Source organism: Micromys minutus (assembly GCF_963924665.1).
Source record: "Micromys minutus genome assembly, chromosome: 10".
NCBI lineage: Eukaryota > Metazoa > Chordata > Mammalia > Rodentia > Muridae > Micromys > Micromys minutus.
This window is the reverse complement of record NC_137979.1, coordinates 54,640,842-54,664,568: the sequence shown is the minus strand read 5'-3', so window position 1 is coordinate 54,664,568 and position 23,727 is coordinate 54,640,842. Positions and strand designations below refer to the sequence as shown.

Genomic DNA, 23,727 nt, shown 5'->3' with positions numbered 1-23,727 from the left:
CTTTGAAGGTGTACAGATTTACAATTTTGTATATACAGACACACACACACACACACACACACACACACACAGAGAGAGAGAGAATCAAATGAGATCACAGAAAGCAATTTTAAAGAAAACCCTTAGTAAACCCGATTTACATGCTAGCAGCTTCCAAATTCACATGCTCAAATGCATAAACAAAAATGCAGGAGATGGTAAGATAATGCAAGTGGGAACTCTGTCAGAGAAAGGTTCCCTGACACTGCAGGAAATGTCACTCTAGGCAGCCAACTGCTACCAGAGATCCTTAACTCAGAAGGGGCAGGTGGAGACAGGACAGTGCGGCACTGCCAGCTTCACACAGTCACCACGGTGGCCGTCTTGGATAAATATTTTTGTTACAGACACAATGGTAACTGATGGGCCAAACGACCAGTTCTGGAGAGGGTTTCCCACACAGCTGGGACACTGTGACACTGGAAAACAGCGAGGTGTTTGAGGGAAACCAGGCAAGGACCAGTTTACATGCAACTTGAGAAGCAACATCAGAGTTGATGGCCAGGCAAATGACAGCCTCTGTCACCTGGCATGGAGCAAAACTGGGAGGCTCGGAAAACCAGAGAAATCTTGGTGGATCTCAACACATTTATTTAAAGAATCTCAGAACTCTCTATTTTCCTGCTTGGAAAATATTCCTCTTCCAAAGGAAGTACTGCCTTTTCTCCCCTATTTTTTCTTTCACCCCCAAATTCTCTAGATTCACTCATTAACTGTAATCAAGTCAACACCTTGATGTTCTCAAAGCCTTCCAGGTTGACTCTTCAACCAGGAGCCATCCATCGGTCTGGGAAGACGAGGAGTTAGACATCAGAGGCAGCCCACCGCCCTGTACTTGGCTCTGTTTACATATTTACATGTATCCCTACCCAGGCTCAACTGAGAGGTCAGATACAGGAGAGGGGCCCAGCAGCACAAGCTGTGGGGAGAAAGCTAACGGGGCCATTAGGAGGCTGATTCATTTGTTTATCTAGAGGATTATGTTCAATTTAGCTGAGTAGCTTTTAAGTCCTGTGGTTCAGGAAATTTCCCACTCCAGTCTCATCAAACCCACAGCCTTCCCTGTGCCTGAGAATCCCCTGGAAGAAGGGAAAGCCCTCCCAAGTGGAGGGAGTGGGTTCTGGCAGATCCTTAAGATAATACACTGGCTAAGATGATTACAATACACAGTGCATAAGAGACAGGGGGTGGAGATTTAACTATGGTTGCTTCCATCTTTGAAACGATTCACAGAAGAAAACATGACCTTACTAACTCAGAGCTTCCCAAAATACATTTCTAAATCCTCAATTTAATCTGTGACTGTAGACATTTAACACAGATCAACAGGATGTTTAAACAGCAAGGAACTTAAAAAAAAAAAAAAAAAAACACCTAAACAATTTGTTTGGGATTTCTCTCATTAATATCTCATAGAACTCTATAATAAAATACAAGGTCTCAGCAAAAGCTTAAACCAAAATCTAAATAGAGAGGAACAGTTATGCGGGTTAAATTGTTTTAGGGAATTTCAGGTTAAAGAGAATTAAACTTTTTGTTTGTTTGTTTATTTGTTTTTGTTCTTTTTTTAATCAAAAGTTATGGCAGGGTCAATAACTTGGCACAGGGGATCTGACTTCACTGGAGTTCTGTTCTTTTCTGTTGTTAGTGGGATATGGCAGAAGTGCTGCTGGTGTCGGGCCTAGAGCTTGTGTGGCTTCTGGGATCTCTGTCCGGTCTCTTGTTCCATTAGCAGTGCTCTAACCAGCTACCTCACCTAGCCAATGGGGAGCAATGGCTTCCCGAATCTGAGGAATCTGTGGGATTACACATTAAGGTTGATGTCGCTAGGCTTGGGGTTACTCTATCTATACAGCTGATAATCAGAAATTAATCCGTGACTAGGTGGTCAGGGAAAGCATGGGAATCCTCAGGTGAAGAATACAGCACGTCACAGTTGTCAGAATGGGACAGCAGAACATTTTGAGATAGGTCACACCAAACAGACCTTGATGGACACTGGTTTGAGAAATACTATTTTGTGTTTTGTTTCTGTTTTTTGTTTGAGACAGGTTCTCTCTATGGAGCTGTGGTTGCCCTAAAACCCACTCTGTAGACCAGGCTCGTCTAGATCTCACAGAGATCTGCCTGTCCATGACTCTCAAGTGCTGGGACTAAAGGTTGTGGGCACTGTCATGTTCTGCTAGTCTGAGAAACACCAAATGAAAGGGTTGAGGTGATATAACATGTGATAGTTTGTCTTAGATAGAGAAGTGAGGCCCGACAGGTGAAGAGAATCACTAAGGAAACAGACTGCAGATGCTACCCACCCATGTGCTAAATTCCTTTCCTCCATAAAGAAACAGAGACTGGGCAAAGTGCCTTTATCCATGTAACTACCTTCAGTAGTCAGATGAAGCCAGTTTCTCTTGAGATAGCACTGCTCTGTTCCATGACAGGCCTTTGCACACTTGTCACACCCTACCAGACCTCATCTTAAATTGCAGACTCTGGAAGAGTCAATCAGACCATCTGTGAGACTCAAGTCTAGACTAAGGTGCCTTTTCTCATTGACAACAGCTACAGCAATATTTAGATCTCCAGAGTAAAAATGTCTGCCAAGTGGAAACCTTGACTTAGAACTGAGATGTCTGGGGACAGGCTTCCAGCTGCTGCGGATCCTGGAGAGGAACCAACATTCAGAATTCCTTGGTTTCATGACACCAATTTCAGTTCTTTTCCTCTGGATGAGGTGAACAATATGACCTGAAGTCTGATTCTGTTTTTAAAACAATACAGAGAAAGTTCATGTTCACCCTGTCAAAATCTGGAGCACCCCACTTCACTCCTCCAACATCATTTAGGGCCTCTGCCACAGCTTCCTAACGAAGCCTCTAAAGCTAGGACCACTCTGAGAGTTGAGAAAGTTTTGTCTAATTATCTCCTTCCCTACTTTGAATTGGCCAACCACGTATCTTCTCCTGGTTTTATCAAAGCGGCTGCCAGCACAAAAGCACATCCAAATTTAAGCAGGCTTTAGTTAGCAGACTTAAAATTGATCATGCATTTTAGTTTCAGTAACTTGCAATTTCTATACCCTTTGATAATTCACTTTAAAGAGCAAACTGTCTTTAATGACAAGGCTTAAAAGAGGCGACCTTTCTGAACGAAATATGAAAGCTCAGAAGACAGAGTTCTTTTGAGGAAACTGAATTCAAATGACCTTGTGTTCTGAAACTTTTCTCGAAGCATTTTTGATGTTTTACCTTTCCATTCACCCTTAGACAGAGAGCATGGGCACCGCTGCCTTTCTTGGCTGGGGATGCACTTCAATGAGGATGCTGTTAATTGTTAATTCAAATTCCCAGCTCCTTCCTTCTGCACTTTTCTCCACAGACTCCTTTAATGAGGTTGCACATTATAAGCACATGGCAGCTTCTGAAGACTTAACTGTTAATATGCAGCGTTTACAGAAGGACCTCAGCTTGGGAGCCATTCCCTTCTGGCCACCTTGCCGCCAATGTGCAGTCTATGAAGCAAGTCTGTCCTCTGTTCCCTCTGCTCTTAGACTTCCTCTTTCCCACTGTCTCCCTTGATGGCTGCCCTCTGGAGTTCTTTGGTGAGCGGGGAGGTTGCAGAATCACTGCTGGGAAACTAGAAACCCACTGACAGGAACTCAGACCCATGCCAGGTGACTGGCGTGCCCATTGCCCTGTAGCTTCCCCGACTCCTGAAGAATAGCGCTCAAGCCCAGCCACAGCGCCTGAGCAGGAGCTTTCCTTCTCTGAGTTCCAAATGCCTCATCAGCGGCCGCCCGTTCTGTTGACAATTATGAGTTGGAATAGGAAAGGCACAGGTAGGGGGTCAAGCCTGGGGAACAACAATGGGAGACATAACTAAACTAGGCACTCATGATGAACAGTTGAAAGGACACACTCTTAGAAGATTTTATAACAAGCCACAGGATTTATCATTTATTTCCTGAGCATCACCTCTGTCTCAGTAGTCACGTACATGCTTGATGAGGAAGCTCAAACATGCCAAAAGCCATTTTTTTTCTCTTCCTTTATCAGAGAACATTCGAAAAACCACTAGTGTCAGCTCCCCACTCCCACCACATCCAATCAAAGTGACCCAAAGTTTCACTTACTTTACCCCAGACACACTTGGCGCACTGTATGGGAAATGGGATCTGGGTAATGTCAGAGGTTCATTAGTGTTTGTAATTTCATAACTCTTGAAATAAGGAAAAGTAAGAACAGCGGGCAAGTTTCCAAAACACCTACTGATATTTACTCATGGAAAACAAATATTCTTGAGTGGGAGTTCCAATCCCAGCAAACAAAACAACTCAGAAAGTATTTTTATTTCACGCCGCTAATAACCTTGAAATCGTCTGACCTCAACCTGCTTTTCATGGTCCCTGCAGAAGCACAGAAGCATACAGCCTTCTTTGTCCCAAGTGCTAAGTCACTACTTGAGTATCAACTGTCCTCACTGGTCAGGTGGCTTTAATAGCAGCTGCTATGATTTTGATTAATGTGAATATTCTTGAAGTCTGTGTGGTCATTCACAGGACACAAATGTCTATTCCTAGAGGACATATTAGGGAGGAGGACATCTGAGAGGCACTAGGAAACTGGTGGCTCCACAAAGATGACTGAAGCAAGATGTCAGCCTCCTACTGATGGCTTTGAGAGTGGCCGTAAAACATCTCAGACAAGGTAACAAGAAAGGGCGACTAACCCCTGGACAGCAAGCAATGGACACATTTGGGCATGGGAAAGGAAAAGAATGTTGGATAAATATAAATTCTCTCCCCTGTCCTTGTACAGTAAAGCAGATAATTGCAGCCCCACCTCTCCTACTCCCCAAGTTTTAGAGTGCCTCAAAAGCCCCATGAACTAGCCCAGGTTCACCCAAATGAAACCAGAGCATCTTTGCAACTGCAACTCAGAATTTCCTTGGCAAATCAGGGCAGGACTTGATGTGGGGAAAGCAACCTAGGCTCAAACATCATTCATAAGAGCAAGCACACTGCAGACAAACAAGAGCAAGGGACAGGCGTGGTTGCTGCCCACAGGTTGTGTCCTTAAAATGTGGCCAACTGCTGTCAGGCTTAAGGATCATAGACAGATGTGACAATCAAAGCAACAGCATAAAGGAGACATCAAGACAGTAGCAGGAAACCAGAGCTGCTTGCATTTTGTTCCCACCCCCAGTCCTGCAGCCCCAGGGCCAGACTGGAGACCCACACAATAAGCATGATCCAGTCATCTGACGCTGGACGTCCGTTTCATGCTGAAATTATGAACTGATCTTTGAGATGGTATGAAGCATTTTCCTCCAAAGCAAAAACTGAGATAATCTGTATTTGTTGGGGGGAAAATACCATATGTATGCTATACTTAGCAGATGAGGTGAGATAAAATGTAGAAAGAAAATGGAATAGTATAAAACTGACATTTTAATATATGAACAATGAACATGGCAATAACATGAACAAGTTAAGTATTCTGATATGATATTACAATTGTGATTCTCATCATTCACAACTTGTAAGACCCTTGCAAAGCATCACCAAGGCACACTTCAAGCGGACATCGCCTCCCAACATAAGCAGTTTTCAGCATGTACTCCAATACCAACATGGAGTCAGAAAGCAGATGATAAAACATAACTTAGGTAGACACAAATAAAGCCAACCCAGTGTATGGATGATGCATGGTTTTATAATCTTAATTACACTTAAGCATAAAAAAAAAGCCATTGATCTCACAGTTCACAATATCCAAATCTTCAAACCTGCTGGATGAAGTTCTCAGTGCAGCCCAGATGACTTTCATATACCACACTCTACCATGAAGTTACCTGGAAATCAAAAATGCACGTTAGGGTTTTTAGTCAATTGTAAAATGTGTTACAGTTCTGAAGGAGTTGGAGGTTCAAAAGGGTATTTACTATCAAAATTTCATCACGCATGCCTATAAGCAACTGATCTTATCGTCATCAGGCACTCAGAACCTTTTGAAAAGTAAATGATTCACAAGCTCATTCCTTTTATTTTGATGCCAAGTAAGCAGCCCAGTCTGTGACTGCACTTAAAAGCAGAGCTGCCTGACTGAACTGGACCATCAGTAAACATCACCATGGTTGGTGATATCACTGGGAACCTGTAGGAAGGTCTCCTGCATCTCACAGTCTGTACTCTGGGACACTCCATCTCTGTGAATGCTTAACATCACAAAACCATTGACTTATTCTGGTCAGAACAGTGCCAAAGCCCTGGGGATATGGGACTTTGAAGATGTGAGCCATCACAGAGAATTGCGTCATGCCACAGTCTTAAAGGAAGATGATGTCTTCTTCAGTCCACAGTTGGGATTCCAGACTACACCTTGCCCAACTGCCCAGGTGAGGTCCCTACCTACTTGCCACACCCTAAAATTCCCGAATCTTGTTCTGATGAATCTAAGCCCTGTGATTAAAGAGGTGGGTGATTTCTCAAAGACAAGCTGTTCATTAAAAATGTCTTCCTTTCAAGACTTATCTTGTGTCTAGACATTTCAGTGAAGACTTGTGGGTCAAGGTAAAGGACTCCAGGGGTACCCAGCACAAATTAACTGGAAGGCTTGTCATCACCCTCATACCTTCTGCTCTGGTAGGAGGTCAGTTCTTCTTGAAGGATAGATGCTCTCTTTTGCAGAAAGTTAACCTAGAAAGACATCTTATATGAGAGAAGGTATGTGCACATGTCAACGTGACACTCACAGTATGTTAGGATTTTACTTAGACTTAGACAATCTCCTGGACAACACTTGGAGGAAGTGAAATTTAATGATGCATTTTCCTACATCTGGTCACATCCTGTCCCTACTGCAAATCCACCCAAGGCCACAGAGGCAACTACAAGCTGAGTCCTAGCCATCTTGATGGGTGCCATCCTGTCTCTGTGGCTGCCTCCCTCCTCTTGACCTTCCTACCAATGCCACCTTGTACCACGTCACTCACACTGTCACCCTTTGGCCTGGGCTATTTCTAACTTTAGAACACTGACTAAAAGTCTCTTTGCCTCCATTGCTGGCTCAAAAGCCAGTGCTCCCATTGCTTCCCAACTGCTCACGTCGACCCTGCCATGTCCCAAGGCAGAGGTCCATCCTCTGCACCAGATGCTCTAGACTTTCTCACACTGCCTTGTGGTTCTGTTTTCATGGCTGTTCCCAAATTCTATGTGTTTTCCAGGAGAGGGACGACTTTGTCTCCAGTCCCCAGTTTCTTTTACAGGGCTGGGCATGTAGCTGGTATGCACTGGCTGTTTAATGAGCGAATGAGTGAGTGAAAAGAAAATTACTGCTTTCTGGAAACCTCAAATCCATCCTGGGGATTCCCTGAGGTCAGACCCAGGGTTTGGGAGTGGAAAGAGCCCGAGCTGGCCCTGGAGCCAAGCCAACTCCACTTCCATCCCTGGCTTGGCCTCTAAGGCCCTAGGAAGGTTACTCAGCTCTTGCTGTGTCATCTGTGAGTGGGGTTCATGACAGTTGCTTTCCAGGGTTAGGAGTGGTGAGCTGTGCCTCATAGCACATGCCCAGTACAGACTTCGCAGTAGGTAGCACCTTGGAGTGGAGGGCTGGGGACAGAAGCTGCTGCCTGGGCATGTTTTCTTCAGTGAGGTCTCTATAGCACGTGTGACTACTTTGCAGTCTAAATGTCTACGGGATCAACGACACCTATACATCAGGCATCGATTCAAAACACCCTATCTAACCACATAAAAACAGTTTGGGGACAGCTTAACTATGGCTCAATGTAATCAGGAGTCAATGGCATTTGATCTGCTCAGAATTGTTTACTCTTGGTTCTTTGGTCTGAGCTGAAACCATGACAACGCTGGTTCTGAAGGGTAATTATGCAAGAGTATAGCTGGTAGAACCAAAAAGAAAGAAAGAAGGAAAAAAAAAAAACGAGCTTGAAAGAGAGGAAAGTGCAGCCTGTTCAAGTGGATGTGTATGTATCACAGCGTCCCTGGGCTTGCTGAGGATGGCAACCAGCTCTTCATGTTATCCGAGTGCTCAAATGACCCACAGGACAATTGATAATTTTGACAGATGCAAGGATCCTACTGCTTTAACGTCCTTCCCCCACCCTGCATTGCAATCGATTGGAATTCTAACAATTTTCAAAAACACAGGCACCTGTGCTTTCAAACTAACTGCTCACTGTAGGGCCCGACGACTCCTCCGTGCAGCTGCCAGCTCTGAGGCCTCAGGCAGCTGGCGGCACTCTCTCTGGGCAACATCCAGTTCCAGGAGGTTGAAGCGGCTTTTATTACAGTGAAATGCTATGAGCGATAACAGAAGCCATGCAGGTGGGTATTGGATTTCTCCCCTCCCCCACACCTCAAAAATAAGACTCTCCTCTGAGGGTGTCAGGCCTGGGTGCTTGCCCCACGGGTAGATACTGCGCTGAAGCTGTCCTTGCCCCGTGCTCTGCCCCACGCGTTGTTCCAGATGCCCAGGCAATCACAGCCTGGGCAGCCTCCGAAGGACGGGAAAGGGCTTTCCATTGCAGCTGCTCACTGAGGTAGAGGAGAATCACCTCAAACCCTGGGAGGCTGAGGCAGGGCTGGCAGGAGCTGGAACCAGCTTGGGTTTCCTTGTAAATTTTAGGTCAGTCTGCCCCAGACTAATTTCATACTCTTTTTTTTTTTTTTCTCTCCCCCTATTAGGTAGCCATGGCTGGCCAGAAACTTGCTATGTAGACCAATCTAGCCTTGAGCTCAGGGAGATCCGGCTGCCTCTGTCTCTTCCTTGCTGGGATTAAGATATGCCCTCCCATGCTTGGCTCTAAACAGTTTTACATATTATAAACCCTCTATGTGAGTATTAACAACTACATTGGTTATTTTATTATTTAGTGAGCAGCTATTATGTACCAGGTATGGTTCCTAGCATTCAGAGAGCAGAAACCCTTCCAGGACCATTTACATGAAATTAAATGTAAATTATTTTAAGTTTAAGTGTGTTGGAAATGGGACTATGAAGATTCCTCAGGTAGGAATTGTAAACTCAGGTATTCAGAAATGGTGGCACACACCTTCAACCTCAGCATTAGGAAGGCAGAGGCAGACAGATCTCTGTGAGTTTGAGGCCAACCTGGTGAACATTGCAAGTTCCAGAATAATTAGAGCTATATAGAGACATTTTATAAACAAATGAACAAAGAAAAAACCACCCTCAACCAACAAACACCTGCCAACATACAACTATATATAAATACTCACTACATGGTGGGACACACCTTTAATCCCAGTGCTGAGGAGGCAAAGGAAGTTCAAGGCCAGACTGGTCTACAGAATGAGGTCCAGGCCAGTCAGTGCTACAGTGTAAAACCCCCACCACCAAAAACAAAAGCAAAAAGTCTCAAAACAACACTCAGCACTGAAGTCTGTTGGGTCCTTTATTTTTTGTTTTGAGAAAGAATTTCCCTGTGTAGTCCAGGCTGGCCCTGAATTTGTGATCCTCCTGCCTCAGTTCCCAAGTATTTATCTCTCACCTTACATTTTAAGAACCACATACTTCAATAAGAAACATTAAATTTAATTGTTTGAATATCTTAATGTTATTTTGCCTTGGCCTTAAAGTATATACCCTTGAAAACAATATAAAACACTGGAAAAATGCTTCTAAATTAATGATACTTTTGTCCCACTGTACTTCAGCAGAGCGAGGAACTAGCAGTGTATCAGAGAATGACATTTTGGACACTGAACCAAGAAGAAGAGGTGAAACTGCACAGCTGAGCAGTTTCAGGAAGTGAACCCAGCTGGTGGAGGGTAAATGGGAGCGCCATGATTCCTGGTCGCAAGGCAGGATCAGGCTACTTCGAGCTCTTTTCCAGAATCCGTGCCCCACCTACACCTTAGAACACTCTTTACCTGTGACTTCAAGGAGGATATGGTGTCCTCAAGCTCTTGTCTCAGAGATGCTGGCATCAGCCCTTTGAACTTTGTTTCATATTCTTGTCGTACGCACATTATCTAAAATGGAAAAAAATCTTTTACACACCAGAAATGTCTGTTTTTTAATTTAAGAAAATTTAGAAAAATATTTATTTACCCTCAAACAGTTTTCTATATTTATTGTCAGACAGTAACTAATAACATGACACAGAAATAAAGAATTCTATATATTGATAAGTTGCCTAGCTTGAGCATGATTCTGGTGAAGATGGTTGCTGGAATAATACTTTCTCTTTTAAAACCCATCTTCACTGCAATGGCTCACTTGAGGCTCATGTATCCAACAAAGTTCACTTCCCAGCACTGATGCGACATTTATTACTGCCTATAGCTCCAGTTACAGAGCATCTGAACCCTCTTCTGGCCTCTACCAGACACACACATGGTGCACACACCTATCATGGATATAAAACACTCACACATAAAATAAAAACAAATAAATCTTAAAAAGCAAATCCTTGTTAACACAATTTTCACCATCCTGTTAAGTAAAATATGTATCTCTGCTTACAGAGCATGCCACTGTGCCAATCCTGAGGCCTTTTCTGCACCAGGATGACAGGACTTAGCTCTGTACTTATTAATATGAAAAAAGATTTATAAATCTCCCTAAACACACATTTAAAATCCAGCCAGTGAAGTACATTTTAGATTGTTACAAGGCATAAATACTTCTGCTGCTATTGCTCTTCTATATGTTTATTTTTCTTAAAAGATTTTATTTCTATGTGTATAAATGTTTGCCTGCATGTATATCTATGCCCCATGTGCATTCTTCTGAGGAGGCCAGAAGAAAGTGTCAGATTCTCCAGAACTGGAGTTACAGATGGCTGTGAGCCAACACATGGGTGCTGAGAACCGAACCTGGGTCCTCTGGAAGAGCAGCCAGTGCTCTTATCCACAGAACGGTCTCTCCAGCCTCTGTATGTTTCTTGAGGAAAATAGAGCATCTTGGGAAAGCCTTGCTAAGCAAAGGGCTGATGAAGGCTGATGGAGACTGGTTTGGGGATGGATATACGGAGGGCCATGACTCCCTGTCTTGCACACCTAGAATTGAGCTACAGCATTCTGATGTAGAACAGAACCTGTTTCCTGCTGCCACTCCCTTTGCTGTTCCTTGGAATACTGGCCATAAAAAAACAAAGTAAACTAGGCTAATGCCACTTTTATGTGGCCTAATATTTAGAACCTGCTCTCTGATAATTGGGTACAGCAAAGAAGCACACTGGAGAGGAGTTCTTGGCTTGGTCAGCCATCACTGATCCACCAGAGTAATGTTCTTGCAAGAATAAGCACTGTTGGCCAGTAACTGACTGCGAGGAAGCTGCTGCTTACCCAGCTTATCACCACTGAACTTGCCCAGCACTGTGGAGGTAGGCAGTGCCTTCTTTATTCTTTTTCCTGGTAGTGTAATGGCCTTGTAACTAAGTTTTCATACAGCCTCCTATTTTGCAATGCCCTCTGGTGTCTTCTTTCATCTATTTGTAACCTATCTCTTCTCTGGTACAGCTAAGCTCCACCTCTGACCCAGTATGTATTTTAGTTTCATTTCTGTTGTGATAAAAATCTCTGATCCTACAAACAATCAAACAACTTAAACTAAAACCAAGTTTAAAAAAAAAATCCAACAATTCAGAGTAAAAATGATGTATCTTAGCTCACAGTTCCAGGGTATAATCCATTGTGGGGAAAATCAGGGTTGCAGGAACTTAAAAAAATACCTAGTTACAACACATCCATTGTTAAGGACAGAGAGAAAAGAGTGCAAACATGTTCTCTTGCTTACTTGGGCTCAGCCCACTTTTCCCCACTCTTACACGGGTCAAGAAGCCACGTGTATGGAATGGTGCCACCCACAGTGGATTGGTTCTTTCCATATCAGTCAACCTGATTAAGACAGTCACCCACAGAAATGCCCTAACAAGCCAACCTCATCTAGGCAATCCTTCACTGAGTCTATTCTCAGGTGTTTCCAAGTTGTGTCAAGTTTAGAATGAAGGCTAAATACTTCAATACATTTGGTGTGAAATAATGACGGGAGATAAACTTCACCTCTAGACCAACCATGAGGCATTAAATGCTGCTACACCACTCTCTTCTTTCTGCCTCCTGACATTTCTTCCAATGCTGATTATGGATAAACTAGCCTTACAATAGACTAAGAAGCAAGAGAAGGTAGAACAGATCTAATTAAAGGGCTTGGTGGACATACAGCTCTTTGACAAAAGGATAAAGTGGCACATGTAACTCATATAGTATGGGCTAGTGGGATGGCTCAGCGGGTAAAGGTGTTTGCTACCAAGTCTGATGATCTGAGTTGATGCCCATGATCCCTTATGGCCGAGAGAACAGATTCCTGGCAAATTATCCTCTAATCTTCACATGTATGGATGGTGTGCCCTGCCTACTCCAATAAATAAAAAATTAGAAATGATTAAAATCATTAGTATAGTATCCTATTGCATCAGTGAGTGCACAAACACATTGGCAGGCTTATTTGTTTTAAGAGCGAAGGAAGGGAGTTTTCAGGCCCGTCTCGACATTTCTCTTATTCTCCACTTCTAGCAGTCTCAAAAGCAGCATGTGTAATCACCTGTTCTTCACATTTCCTAGCCATGTCACATCTGTGAAAGCCTGCCTTCCCTTGGGCCACTGTGACGCTCACCCACCTTTCCATGTTCCTTCATCTTACTTCCTCTATCAAAGTCAATCTGGAAACCCAGAGCACCACAACCAGCGATGGCACGGGGAAACCCGGCTCCATCGCAACAGCCTGGCCTTCCCTCCAAGGCATAACACCAGCAAGAATTTGTTCATTTTTATGAAGGACTATGGAGACAGGGTATCCCCAACTGGAGTTTACTGTCAACATTAAAACTCAGAGAGGAGAAAGGGGAGATGCAGGTCTCCATTGACTTTTTTTTTTTAAATCTCTCTGTCTCCACTGGTACCATTTTAGTCTGGAATGTATGCATCGTACACTGCAACATTTAGGTTTGCTTTTTAAGTAGAATCAAATTTCAAGTCTTCTCTGTTATCAAGAAGACCTTGTGCCTTGAGGCCCTGCTCACCTCTCACGAGTGCCCCACAAGCCTTGCTTCTGAGCAGCTGCTTTGTTTTGTTCTTTCAGTTGGTCAAGTGCCCTATGCTTTTACCCAACATAGGGCCTTTATAATTCCTCTTTCTTTTTACTGAAACTGATTTTTATTTTCTATCTTTAATTTAAACACAATGAACTAACTAGTGTGTGCATGCTTGCATGCAGGTGCCACAGCACAAAGGCAGAGTTCAGAGGCCGGTTCTCAGGAGTTAGCTCTCTCTCCACCCTTGTTGGGGCAGTCACAGTCAGTATTGCTGTTTCTGCTGCTGTGCTATCCCAGGCTTGCTTGTCTGTAATTGGGTGATTCTGCCTCTGTTTCCCATCTCAAAGCAGGCATGCTGTGATTACAGATGTGGACCGCTGCATTAGGCTTCTGCTTTTCAGTGTGAGTACTGGAAATTGAACTCTGGCCATCAGGCTTCTGCTAGTGACTTTACCCACCAAACCATCATCTCTATCTCTCAACTCTTTCTTAATTTGTGGACTTTTAGCATTGCATACACTACATCCTTTGGATCCTGAGGGCTCCAGTTCTGGGTTACGGATAAGAAAGCTAGTTGTGGGTGCTGGAAGTCAAGATCAGAGGCTGCATGGCCCTAGAGAGGATCTCCTTGGCGATGTCCATGTATACTTTTCTTCGTTGTACACACACAGACAGCAAGCTCTGGTCTCTTCCTCTTCTATTACATAGGCCCTTCATCCTGACTTAGTTAACTCCCAAAAGTCCTATCTGTGAATTCACTGAGGACTGAGGGCTCACCGCATGAGTTGGACTGTATGTGTGTAAGCAGGCATTCAGTCCATATGGACAAACTGTCTCAGGTCTCTGCCTACAACTTAGGTCTGTAAGTGGGAAACCATTATTTGATGCCATGTGACTGGATTAAAGGGAAAGATGTCAGCTTAAAATTCCATCTCTGGATTGGATTTCTACCAATTAGAAACATAGGGAGGTTCTGGGAAAAGAATTGACTTTTTTGAGTTACTGTGGACTGATTTGCTCATGAACCTGTCTGTGGCGTATAGGACGGCTGTAAAGCAAATGGAATGTGACTGGTGTGTGGGTCACAGTGGGAGCAGAAGAAGAGAAGAGGTGGAGAGTTAGACTCATACTATATACTGTGCTTTTGAAAAGAGGGGCACGGGGTGTGGGCACCTTAGTGGATGGGCTTCTCCGGGCTTTTGAAAGGCAGGTCAAAGGAATAGGAAGGAGCAGGGTACAGGAAGGGAGGTTAGCTACCTGCTACCAGGGATAATATAAACAGAAATGCAGAGGGTTTTTTGCCTTTGTATAGCAAAAAAGTTTCTGCATTGGCACTTTAGAGGAGTGAGAATTTAGAACTTACATGTCTGACTTTCTGGCTTGAAGAATAAAAATGAAAGAAACAGTGTAAAAGATGATGCAAAAAAAAAAAAAAAAAAAAAATCTGCAGTGCAGCTGAGAAAATGCAATGCCTTCTAAGAAATGTCATCGTTATCGGGGTTAAGGTGTGCTGTGTTGCCACAGCAACTGCCAAGGAAGATCCATTTTAGGAAGGGTGCTTTCATAAGGTTTGAATCTCAAATATAAAGTGAAAATGTAAAAGAACCATAATTTTCTTAACAACCTTTAAATATTTATTCCCTGCTCTTTCTTCAGTATAGTCTTGGCTCTTTGTAAAGGATGTTTCCCTGCCCAAGAGTACAGCTTGCTGTAAGTCCTCCTTTGCCTGTGCAGAGGGACCAGTTTCTAGCAGGAGGGAGGGAAGTGGTTCCTGGTTAGGCCAGAGACCACCAACCCTGCAGGCAAGCCGGTGGCTGGAGAGCTAAGCAGCTGCTAACCTCCATATTTAAAAGGCAGCATGAAATAGTTTTGGGAAATGGTGACTTTTTCACTATTCTGGTCTTATGGAAAGAATGGTGGCTTCAGAGTAACAGAACCATTTGGACCTAGTGCTTTGATTACTGCTAAATGCTCTAAGTCAAATGATTCTCTAACATTAAAGAGAAAATAAAGGCCTGTTGAGGCTACTTAGAATAATATTCTTAGGAAAAATGTGAAAGTGGCAATATGTTCAAAGAGAAAATAACTAGTAACTGCCCGAGCCTGGTCACAAACCACAGATTCAAATACATAATAAACATTGAGGTTATGAAATATTACACATGAATACCAAAATTTGAGGCAGTTGCATATAAGCTGCGCACTTGGGCATCACTGAGTTCTTGCACATGGCTATATGTGGCACTGGAAGCTGCTGGCAGCATCTTACCTGCTGAGCAATAGGGACACATTATGCCAGTCCTCTAGTAACTGGAATTCATCTTTCCTTTTCTCTGTCCTACCCAAGGTTGGAGAGAAGAGTGTGACTGGGCCTAAGTCAATCCTGATGTCACAAATGACTGATTACGGCTCGGGCACATGATCCAAGTCCTGGTACCCAAACTCATGAATAGCACAAGGCATCAGCCTCTGACCTCATCCACTAGCCTTTCCCTCAGGGGAGGCTGGCAATGTTCCTGCTATCTTGCTATAGTGGCGTGAAAAACAGACCATCAGTAAAGCTACTCCAAGGAAGATGAGCAGGAACTAGACTGAGAGCCTGAGCCCTCTAACAGACTGTTCCTGAAGTTGGTGGTTTTTTGAGATACTCTAGTTTTTGTCAGTTGTGATCACGATAGTCTAGATCAAAACAATGCAGGCAAGCAGATATTAACTTGCATTATGCGTGCTGCATCTATTAGACAAAAGGCCTGTGAATCTCAGGTGGCAAGTTGACCAGTGTGATAGTGCATACCTGTCATTCTAGCCTTAAGAGGCTAAGACTGGATCACTACGACTTTGAGGTCAGCCTAGGCTCTATATAGAGAGCCATCTTAACAAATACATAAAAATAAAAAACTCAAACCCATCTGAACTGAAAACAAAACTTCATTCTGCAGACTAAGTGGGCTATCTGCCAGTTTTGTAAATAAAAATTGGAACACAGGCTATTTCCGAGCGACCATGGCAGAATTTAAAGTCAAGGCAGGACCCCTATGGCTCCTAAGCCTGAAATATTTGCAACTTGGCTCTTTATATAAAGTTGGCTACTCCCTAAACTGTATGAACTATCAGTGGTAGAGGCTGTGTTAATTTTGCTGATGGCTGAAGCCCCGAGGCTTAGCATGGTGCCTGGCATATGGTGGTAACTCAATAAATATTTGCTGCTGAATGAACCCAAACCTCAGTTCCCACAACTGCTGGTGTTAAGTCCGTCTTTATCTTAAAATGACAGGATCCTCAGAAAGCCTAGAGTAAATTAATCACAAAAGCTTTTCCTAAATACAAAGAGTAGATTCTTTCATCATGGAATTGCAGTTCTTAATCAGCACAGTGGCTATTAATAAGTAGGCCAGCTTCAAAGCTGAGAAAGTTGGAGGCAAACACCCAGGCCTACAGAGCTGCTGAGATCAAAAGGGATCTTGGAGATTCATGGAGGGGAAGGCGGGAGTTGGTTTCATCCACACTGTTTCCTTCCACCCGGCCTTGCCTTCATGACTCTCAGACTTTTTTTTTTTACAGAGGGATGGCAGGAAAAGACCCAGGCCTCTTTCCTCTGTAACAAAGTGCCAGATATTTTCTGCTTAGAATTCTCTCTTTTTGTTCTCATTTCTCATGTTTTTCATCTTAATATCACTCTCAATGTTTCTTCTTTGCCCAGGTTAGCATGTCCTGTGAGCACGCCCCTCTCGCCATGAAAGGCTGGCTTGGGTCTTAAAAACCCCAGCTATGCATAGGAGTTCTATCTGCAGAGGAAATGAGAGAGGATGATGCATGGAGGATGGGAGGTAGACACTGAAGGGAATGCTGGGAGGTAGACACTGAAGGGCATGCTGGGAGGTAGACACTGAAGGGAATGCTGGGAGGTAGACACTGAAGGGAATGCTGGGAGGTAGATACTGAAGGGAATACTGGGAGGTAGATACTGAAGGCAATGCTGGGAGGTAGACACTGAAGGGCATGCTGGGAGGTAGGTACTACAGGGAATGCTGGTAGGTAGACACTGAAGAGCATACTGGGAGGTAGACATTGAAGGGCTTGTATACCTTGAAAGTTGAGTCTACATGAGCTAGAGGTCAGTGACCTCTCAATTTTATAAAGCACAGCTCAGAAAAGACTTGAAAACAAAAAAGTGTGGAGGAGGGACATGGTGACTTTTACTTCTATTTACAGACTCTGAACTTCTTTTTAAAAATATTTATTTATTTATTTATATATTATATTATATTATATTTATTATATATAAGTACACTGTAGCTGTCTTCAGACACACCAGAAGAGGGCATCAGACCTCATTACAGATGGTTGTGAGCCACCATGTGGTTGCTGGGATTTGAACTCAGGACCACTGGAAGAATAGTTGGTGCTCTTAACCACAGAACTATCTCTCCAGCTCAAGTGTGAACTTCTTAAGAGTCCTAGTTTTATCTGGTCAAGGCTAGATTTCCTGTTAAGGTAGTTTCCATTACCTAAAACCTAAAAGCAAATGGAGGGTGGATAGAGGAGAATCCTCAAGTTCATAAACAACTTTTAGTAAAGGATCCAGAAAGACTTGCAGGCTGAAGCTGGAATTCAGTGTGGCTGAGAGGAGTTTGGAATTCTATTGATTCTTGGGCATTGAAGTAGGTCAGAGGACTTAACATACAGTAAATGTGCAATGGCTCCACAAAATTATGGTTGAGTAAGTATGTGGAATCTTCGACTTGTGATGGGTAGTAAAGGTCATGTCAACAGAGTTAGATTTAATGAAGCAGGAATAAGTTCAGAAAGTGAAGGAAAACCACATTCACAAATATTTGATACATGCCAGATACTATAGAAGCATCTGACACATACTCTTACACATATTGTAAAATATACTTTTAAATCTTTGCATAAAATCTGAATGATGTCATCACAGCCAGCAAGGAAAAGGCCCACAGAGGTAGGAGAGGAGAGAAAAGGCCCATAGAGGTAGGAGAGGAAAGGCTCACAGAGGTAGCTGACTGCTAGGAGAGGAGAGAAAAGGCCCACAGAGGTAGCTGACTGCTAGTTGAGGAGAGAAACAGATATCTAACCCACACTGTCCCCTGTAACTGGGGCAGAGAGGAGAGGGAAGGATGAAGCTGGAATTACAGCAAAGGCTAGCCTGGGATTTTAGGGGTTACTGTATCTAAGGAGAGATACTCCTCTGTGATGTCACCTCTGAGGTCACAGAGTAGAAACTGACAGCGGGCTTTGAGGACAGCAGGAGGGAGTGAAAGGAGAGTCTATACCTCAGCTAGTGTCTACATGGCACCAATTATTGGACAGAGTGATAAGTGGATGGAGTTGGCCTGAAGTGGGTAGAAGACGTACGTGGGGCTGCTTTGCCTTCCTGTGATGTCCCAGAGACATGGTCATGAGGAAGTGTAAGCACTGGGCATGGGAAAGCCAGAAGCAGAGACTTAACAACTACAAGCTAGAAGAGGGAGTTGAAGATGAGAATGGAAGTGCTCTCTGACTGAGGACGGACAGCACAGGACTCCACAGAGATATCCACGTTTAGAATGAAGGAGAGAGGCGAGCAAGAAAGGATACAGAGGAAGGATAGCTCTATGTGTCTAGACAGTGATGTGCATGGCTTTGGGGTCTTATTATTAAAGACAGGAACAGGCAGGTGGCAGATGCAACTGAGAGGTCAAAGAAGAAGCAAAAAACAAAACAAAACAAAACAAAACAAAACAAAAAAAAAACAAAACCAATGACATTAAACAACAAATACACACAACAAGAAAACCCAAAACAAAATCCTGGTGATTGTCTATCATGTGCTTTGAATGTCATTAACACAGAACAAACAGTGATCTAGGGGGCATATTACTCACAGGAGATCTTGATGAGCAGTGGTGCTAGAAATAAAGGGGCTTTAAGATGGGATCAATCTTGATAAATATAGTATTTCCTGTTTTGAAGCAAAACTTAAAATAAAAGGTCCATGTCTCAATGCTAGTCAACTTTCATTCAGAATACCTGATTTAGTCAGAAATTTGTGACCTGGTTTAAAGGCATTTTTCAAGAGGCAATCTATGACTGCTCTTTCTTTTCTGCATATTTAAATTCTTGACAGTTATAAAGAAGTTAAACCTCTCCCTCAAATTACCAATTATTTCCTTATGTTTGAGAAGGCCCAGCTTGCCAGATATGGTATCCTACACAAAACACAAAACAAGAATACAAAGGCAGCCATTGACTCGCTGATGTGCCCAGGACTTACTTAGGCAGCTCCAATTAACATTAATGAGGATTTTGTGCAGGAATACCCTTACCTCCTCACTAAATGGAACAGAAACTCCACAACCTCACAGCAGCAAACTTCAACATACTATTGTAAGAGTCACATAAATGCTGGGCCAGTCACTTTGTGCAACAGAGGGAAGACGACTTTCCTTTAGTTAAAAGTTTGGGAGCACAGCATATTCCAAAAGTTTATCTATCCTTGAAACAAGCCTGATCAGGAATAATGTAATAAAAGGAATAACGTGAACTCCCAAGAGGTGATATTTGCTTTGGACACAGAAGAATAAGTGGACCTTCCAGATGGATAGGAAGGCATAGAAGAAGCTGCTGATGGTGAGAAGTGTGGAAGAACAGTGCGTGGTATGCCCAGGAGCTCCTTTGCTTGGGGGTGGATGGAGGTCAGGAGTGAGCAGGTTGGAGATGATGCAGTTAGGTCTTTGAGCTCATACCCAGGCCTCCTTGTTCTGAGGAAAAGGAAGAAGTCACAATTTCTGAATAGGGTCTGATGTCCTGGTCCCCAGGATAGGGACAGAAACCTTACCTTGCTTTTTCTTCTTTGACGATCTATAAGATGTAGATCTGATCCTTCACATTCAGTATCAAACACCACAATGGTTCCTTCTAGCTCCAGGCTAAAGACTACTTCCTCTGTACACACCATCTGTAATCTGCCATCATAGCCTGAGCCTGCCTTCCCACCAATGCTCAAGCAATGACGATTCCCAGCAGGGTCTTGACCACCTTTTCTAGTCTTTCCACATATTCTTCAGTGTCCTCTATACCTTCCAACCTCTCAAGTAGTTGGAGAACTCTCCATGCTCACACACGGACTGTACCCTCTACTATGATGCCCTGGTGTTTGGAACATCTCACAACTATCACTGTTACAGTGAAAATGATTGATATTTGTTTTCTAAGTCCTAGATAACATATACTGCATTCTCATGGAGACATTATACTTCATTAAATCTTCCCGAAAACTCCCAAGGATACACTGACAGCTGTAATGAAGACAGTAAGCTTAGAGAAGTTACTGTTTCATCCAGAGTCACACCGATACTTAGTACCTGAGCTGTAACTAGGTCTTCTTTACCCTAAAGCCTCTGCTTTTACTTCACTGTCACATAGTATTGTAATGATTGATTTGCATACCCCTTTCTTCTACTAGAAATTCGAGTTCCCTAAGGGGAAGTTCTGTGTTTAACTGGAGATCAATGGTGTTTAAGAAGTAAATAAGATTAAATCGTTATTTCTTTGAAGTTTGAAAGAATTATATGGATTGTTTTTGCCAGCATAGAGGTGATTTTCCTTTCTATAAGCTGGAGTGCACATGAAGCAGCTCCCCATCTGGCCTCTTGAATCACCTGCTTCATGTGAGTGAGGTGGAGTCCCTTTTAAGAGAGGATGGTATTTGCATTTCTGCAAATTAGATCAACTGGTAATGAGTATTACCTTGGCTTGGTGGACTTAGATTTACTCAGGAGTATGACAGTACAAGGTACTAGGGCCTTCCTTTTAAAAATGTAAGCGTAGGTGTGCCTGTAATTCCAGCACTGGAAGGCTCGGTCTGCATGACTATGAGTTTGAAGTCATCCTGGGCTACACAGTTTTAGGTTATCCTGGGCTACAGAGTAGAAACTTCCTCAGGAAGCCAATAATGAAAATAAAATATATTAACAAACATATTGCTTTTGACTTTATAACACCAGGGCAGCCTTAAGAGACTGCACAGGGAGAGAGAGAGTCTCAGCACTAGACTGAACGGGAGGCTTCATCGGCTGATCTTTTCATGATCACATCTACTTGTGTGCTCTTTCAGGAATGTCTCTGTGCATTCTTTATAAAACTGTTGCCCAGATCTTTTAAAAACACATCAAACTAAGAAAGGTCAAATAAAGAGCAGGCATATTTTGTTCTTTCAGTTGAAGGCATTTCTTTAACAATAAAAAAAAAGTAGTGAAATCTAGAAACACATTTTAATGATGTCTGAATGCAGGCTACAGAGTCGACAAAGTAAAAAGCTCTTGAGGATCAGTGGAGGCTGAGGCCCGTGGGAGCCTCATTGGGCAGCTTTTTCTTGACTTCAACGGTGCAAAAGATTCACTATTTAAAACTAGAGGGAAAAAAAGTTCTAAATATTGTCACTCTCTATGTTTATCGCTCTGTGTGGCTGTCATGTGGGGACTGGTAACTTTGGACTCCACAGTGAATTAATTCTTTCTCTTTATCTTGCACATGTATTCTAAACCAACACTGTCAGCAGAGACTCTAAGATGCAGGGCTGGTGATAAGAATAGCATTTTGTCTTGCATTATATATACTAACTTTCCTTCACCTCAGCTTTGTGAAAACCTTTTTTGCTTTTTTCCCCCTCTCCTTTCTTTTGATAAGCTAAATCATATTTCCTCTTTGCCATAGGAAGAGGTTTAAAACTAAGGCAGGTGAGTCCAAGACCCTGTACAAAGGTGGCTTATGCATTGTTTGTTATGTACAGTGATCTTGAAATAAGAACCGTTGTATCATGAACATAGTTTAATCTGTACTTTAAATGCCTCTTAAAGCAAAGCAAATGTTTGAATGAGCTGTAACATTTTAGGCTTTCTGAGGTTTCTTAGTCTACACATAATAGAGCTTGAGCTAGCTTGTGGCTCACATATGGTAGCTGTAAGAAGTGTAGGAGGAAATGAGGAGGCCAGGGTGGCTGGATCAGGATCAGGTGGGCAATACGGCAGGTGGGGTGGGCTGGCTGGTCTCAGGCATGGAGGCCTGAGAACATATCTTGGGGATTTGGGAATATGTTCTTCTTAATCTGTCATTCTAGTCCAGTTTGATGGTAGAGACTGGTGGCTGGGTCTGGTGAGAAATGGTTAGGATGGTGGAGTTGCACGGGGAGACCCCACCCTTAGCCCTTGGAATTGGATACTGTACTTAACAGGATGCCCCTCTTTGTTTCCTGGATCAATGCTGAACAACTGGGTTGAGGAGTACTAGGTTGGACTATGCACAGAAAACAAAAGGAATCCACAAACATTACCTATCCAGCTCTGGGGAACAAGGTAAATAGACTAGAAATTTGGGTGAAGAAAATCATCTTTGGATCAAGAGTTGTTTGGAAAGTCTACAGGAAGAGGTGACTCTTGAGATGTGCTTCCAAAAGTGAGTAGCACTTGGATGATGAGTTCTGGGTGAAGGAACAGGTGTGAACTCAGGTGCTGTGGGTGTAACTAGTGCATGCTAGCTGAGTGATGCCCAGGTCCTCAGAGTGAGTCAGAACGAGGAGAACTTTGAAGAGCTAGCATAGAGCTCAGATGCACAGGTTGGAGTTGTCTGTTTAGAGCAGAGAAATGGGGGGATAGGATGGCTGCTCTGATTTAGGAAGTCTCCCAGATATAGAGGCAGCTGGGAAGATGCCATTTCATCTGACACAAAGGGACCACAGACGGCAGTGGAGAGAAGGGAGAGGTGAACAGAACTGAGATAATATTTTGATGAAGTGACAGAGCTAGATTATAAAACTTCCAAGGAACAAGGAAGTCAGGGCAGGGACTCCAAAGCAGGAGCCACAGATGAATGCTACTTATTGGCTTGCTCAGCCTGCTTTTTTATATGACCCAGGACCTCCTTCCTAGGGGTGACACCACCTATAGTCAGCCAGACCTTCCCATATCGATTGTCAATCAAGAAAATGTCCCAGAGGTTTCCCTACAGGTCATCTGATGAAGGCATTTTCTAAGTCAAGTCTCTTCCTGGATAACCAGCTTGGGTCAAGTTGACAAAAGATTAGGCAGCACACTAATCTCTATTTTTAGTTTCTTTGGCTGTTGTGGGAAAATGCCACAAATGTAGGCAGATCAAACTATAAACCTATTTCTCACAGTTCTAGAGGCTGCAAGTCCCAGGTGGTGTCTGACTTCCTCACAAGTCAGAGACAGCAAGATTCCTCTCATGTCTCCTCTTAGAAAGGCTCGAATCCCATCATGAAGGCCCCAGATGCTATACTGGAAATTTAGGATTGTTGCTGTTGTTGTTGGTGGTGTGTGTGTGAGTGTAGTAGGGACGCAAACGTGTTTGGTCCCCAATCTTACTGCTCCATTACAGGTTAGAGATACACTGAGCTCCTTCACTGTCTTTTTCAGGTCCAGCCGCACCAAGCTGCTGAGGTGATGTGTGTAAGAAGGGAGTCATTAGCAGCCTCTCTCCTGCTGCTGGAGAGAGAGCACTGGACTCCATGATGGAGACTGGGTATGCTGTGGCCTCAGGACTCCCGTGCTACCTTGCTGTAGTCAGTCAGTTCCTGTGACAGGACTTCTG

General features: G+C 43.3%; 1 protein-coding gene across 1 annotated transcript in view; it reads right to left on the bottom strand.

Annotated features, from left to right (window-relative positions):
* Window positions 1–5,792: 5,792 nt before the first annotated feature.
* CEP112 (centrosomal protein 112) overlaps window positions 5,793–23,727 on the bottom strand; it is a gene marked incomplete at its 5' end in the record, with an annotated part of 392,261 nt that continues 374,326 nt past the window's right edge. Inside the window, 3 exons of the mRNA XM_080924200.1 lie at window positions 5,793–5,889; window positions 6,669–6,733; window positions 9,953–10,054. Of these exons, the coding sequence (XP_080780326.1) occupies window positions 5,886–5,889; window positions 6,669–6,733; window positions 9,953–10,054 (171 nt within the window). The 3' untranslated portion in view covers window positions 5,793–5,885. The remainder of the gene's footprint in view (window positions 5,890–6,668; window positions 6,734–9,952; window positions 10,055–23,727) is intronic.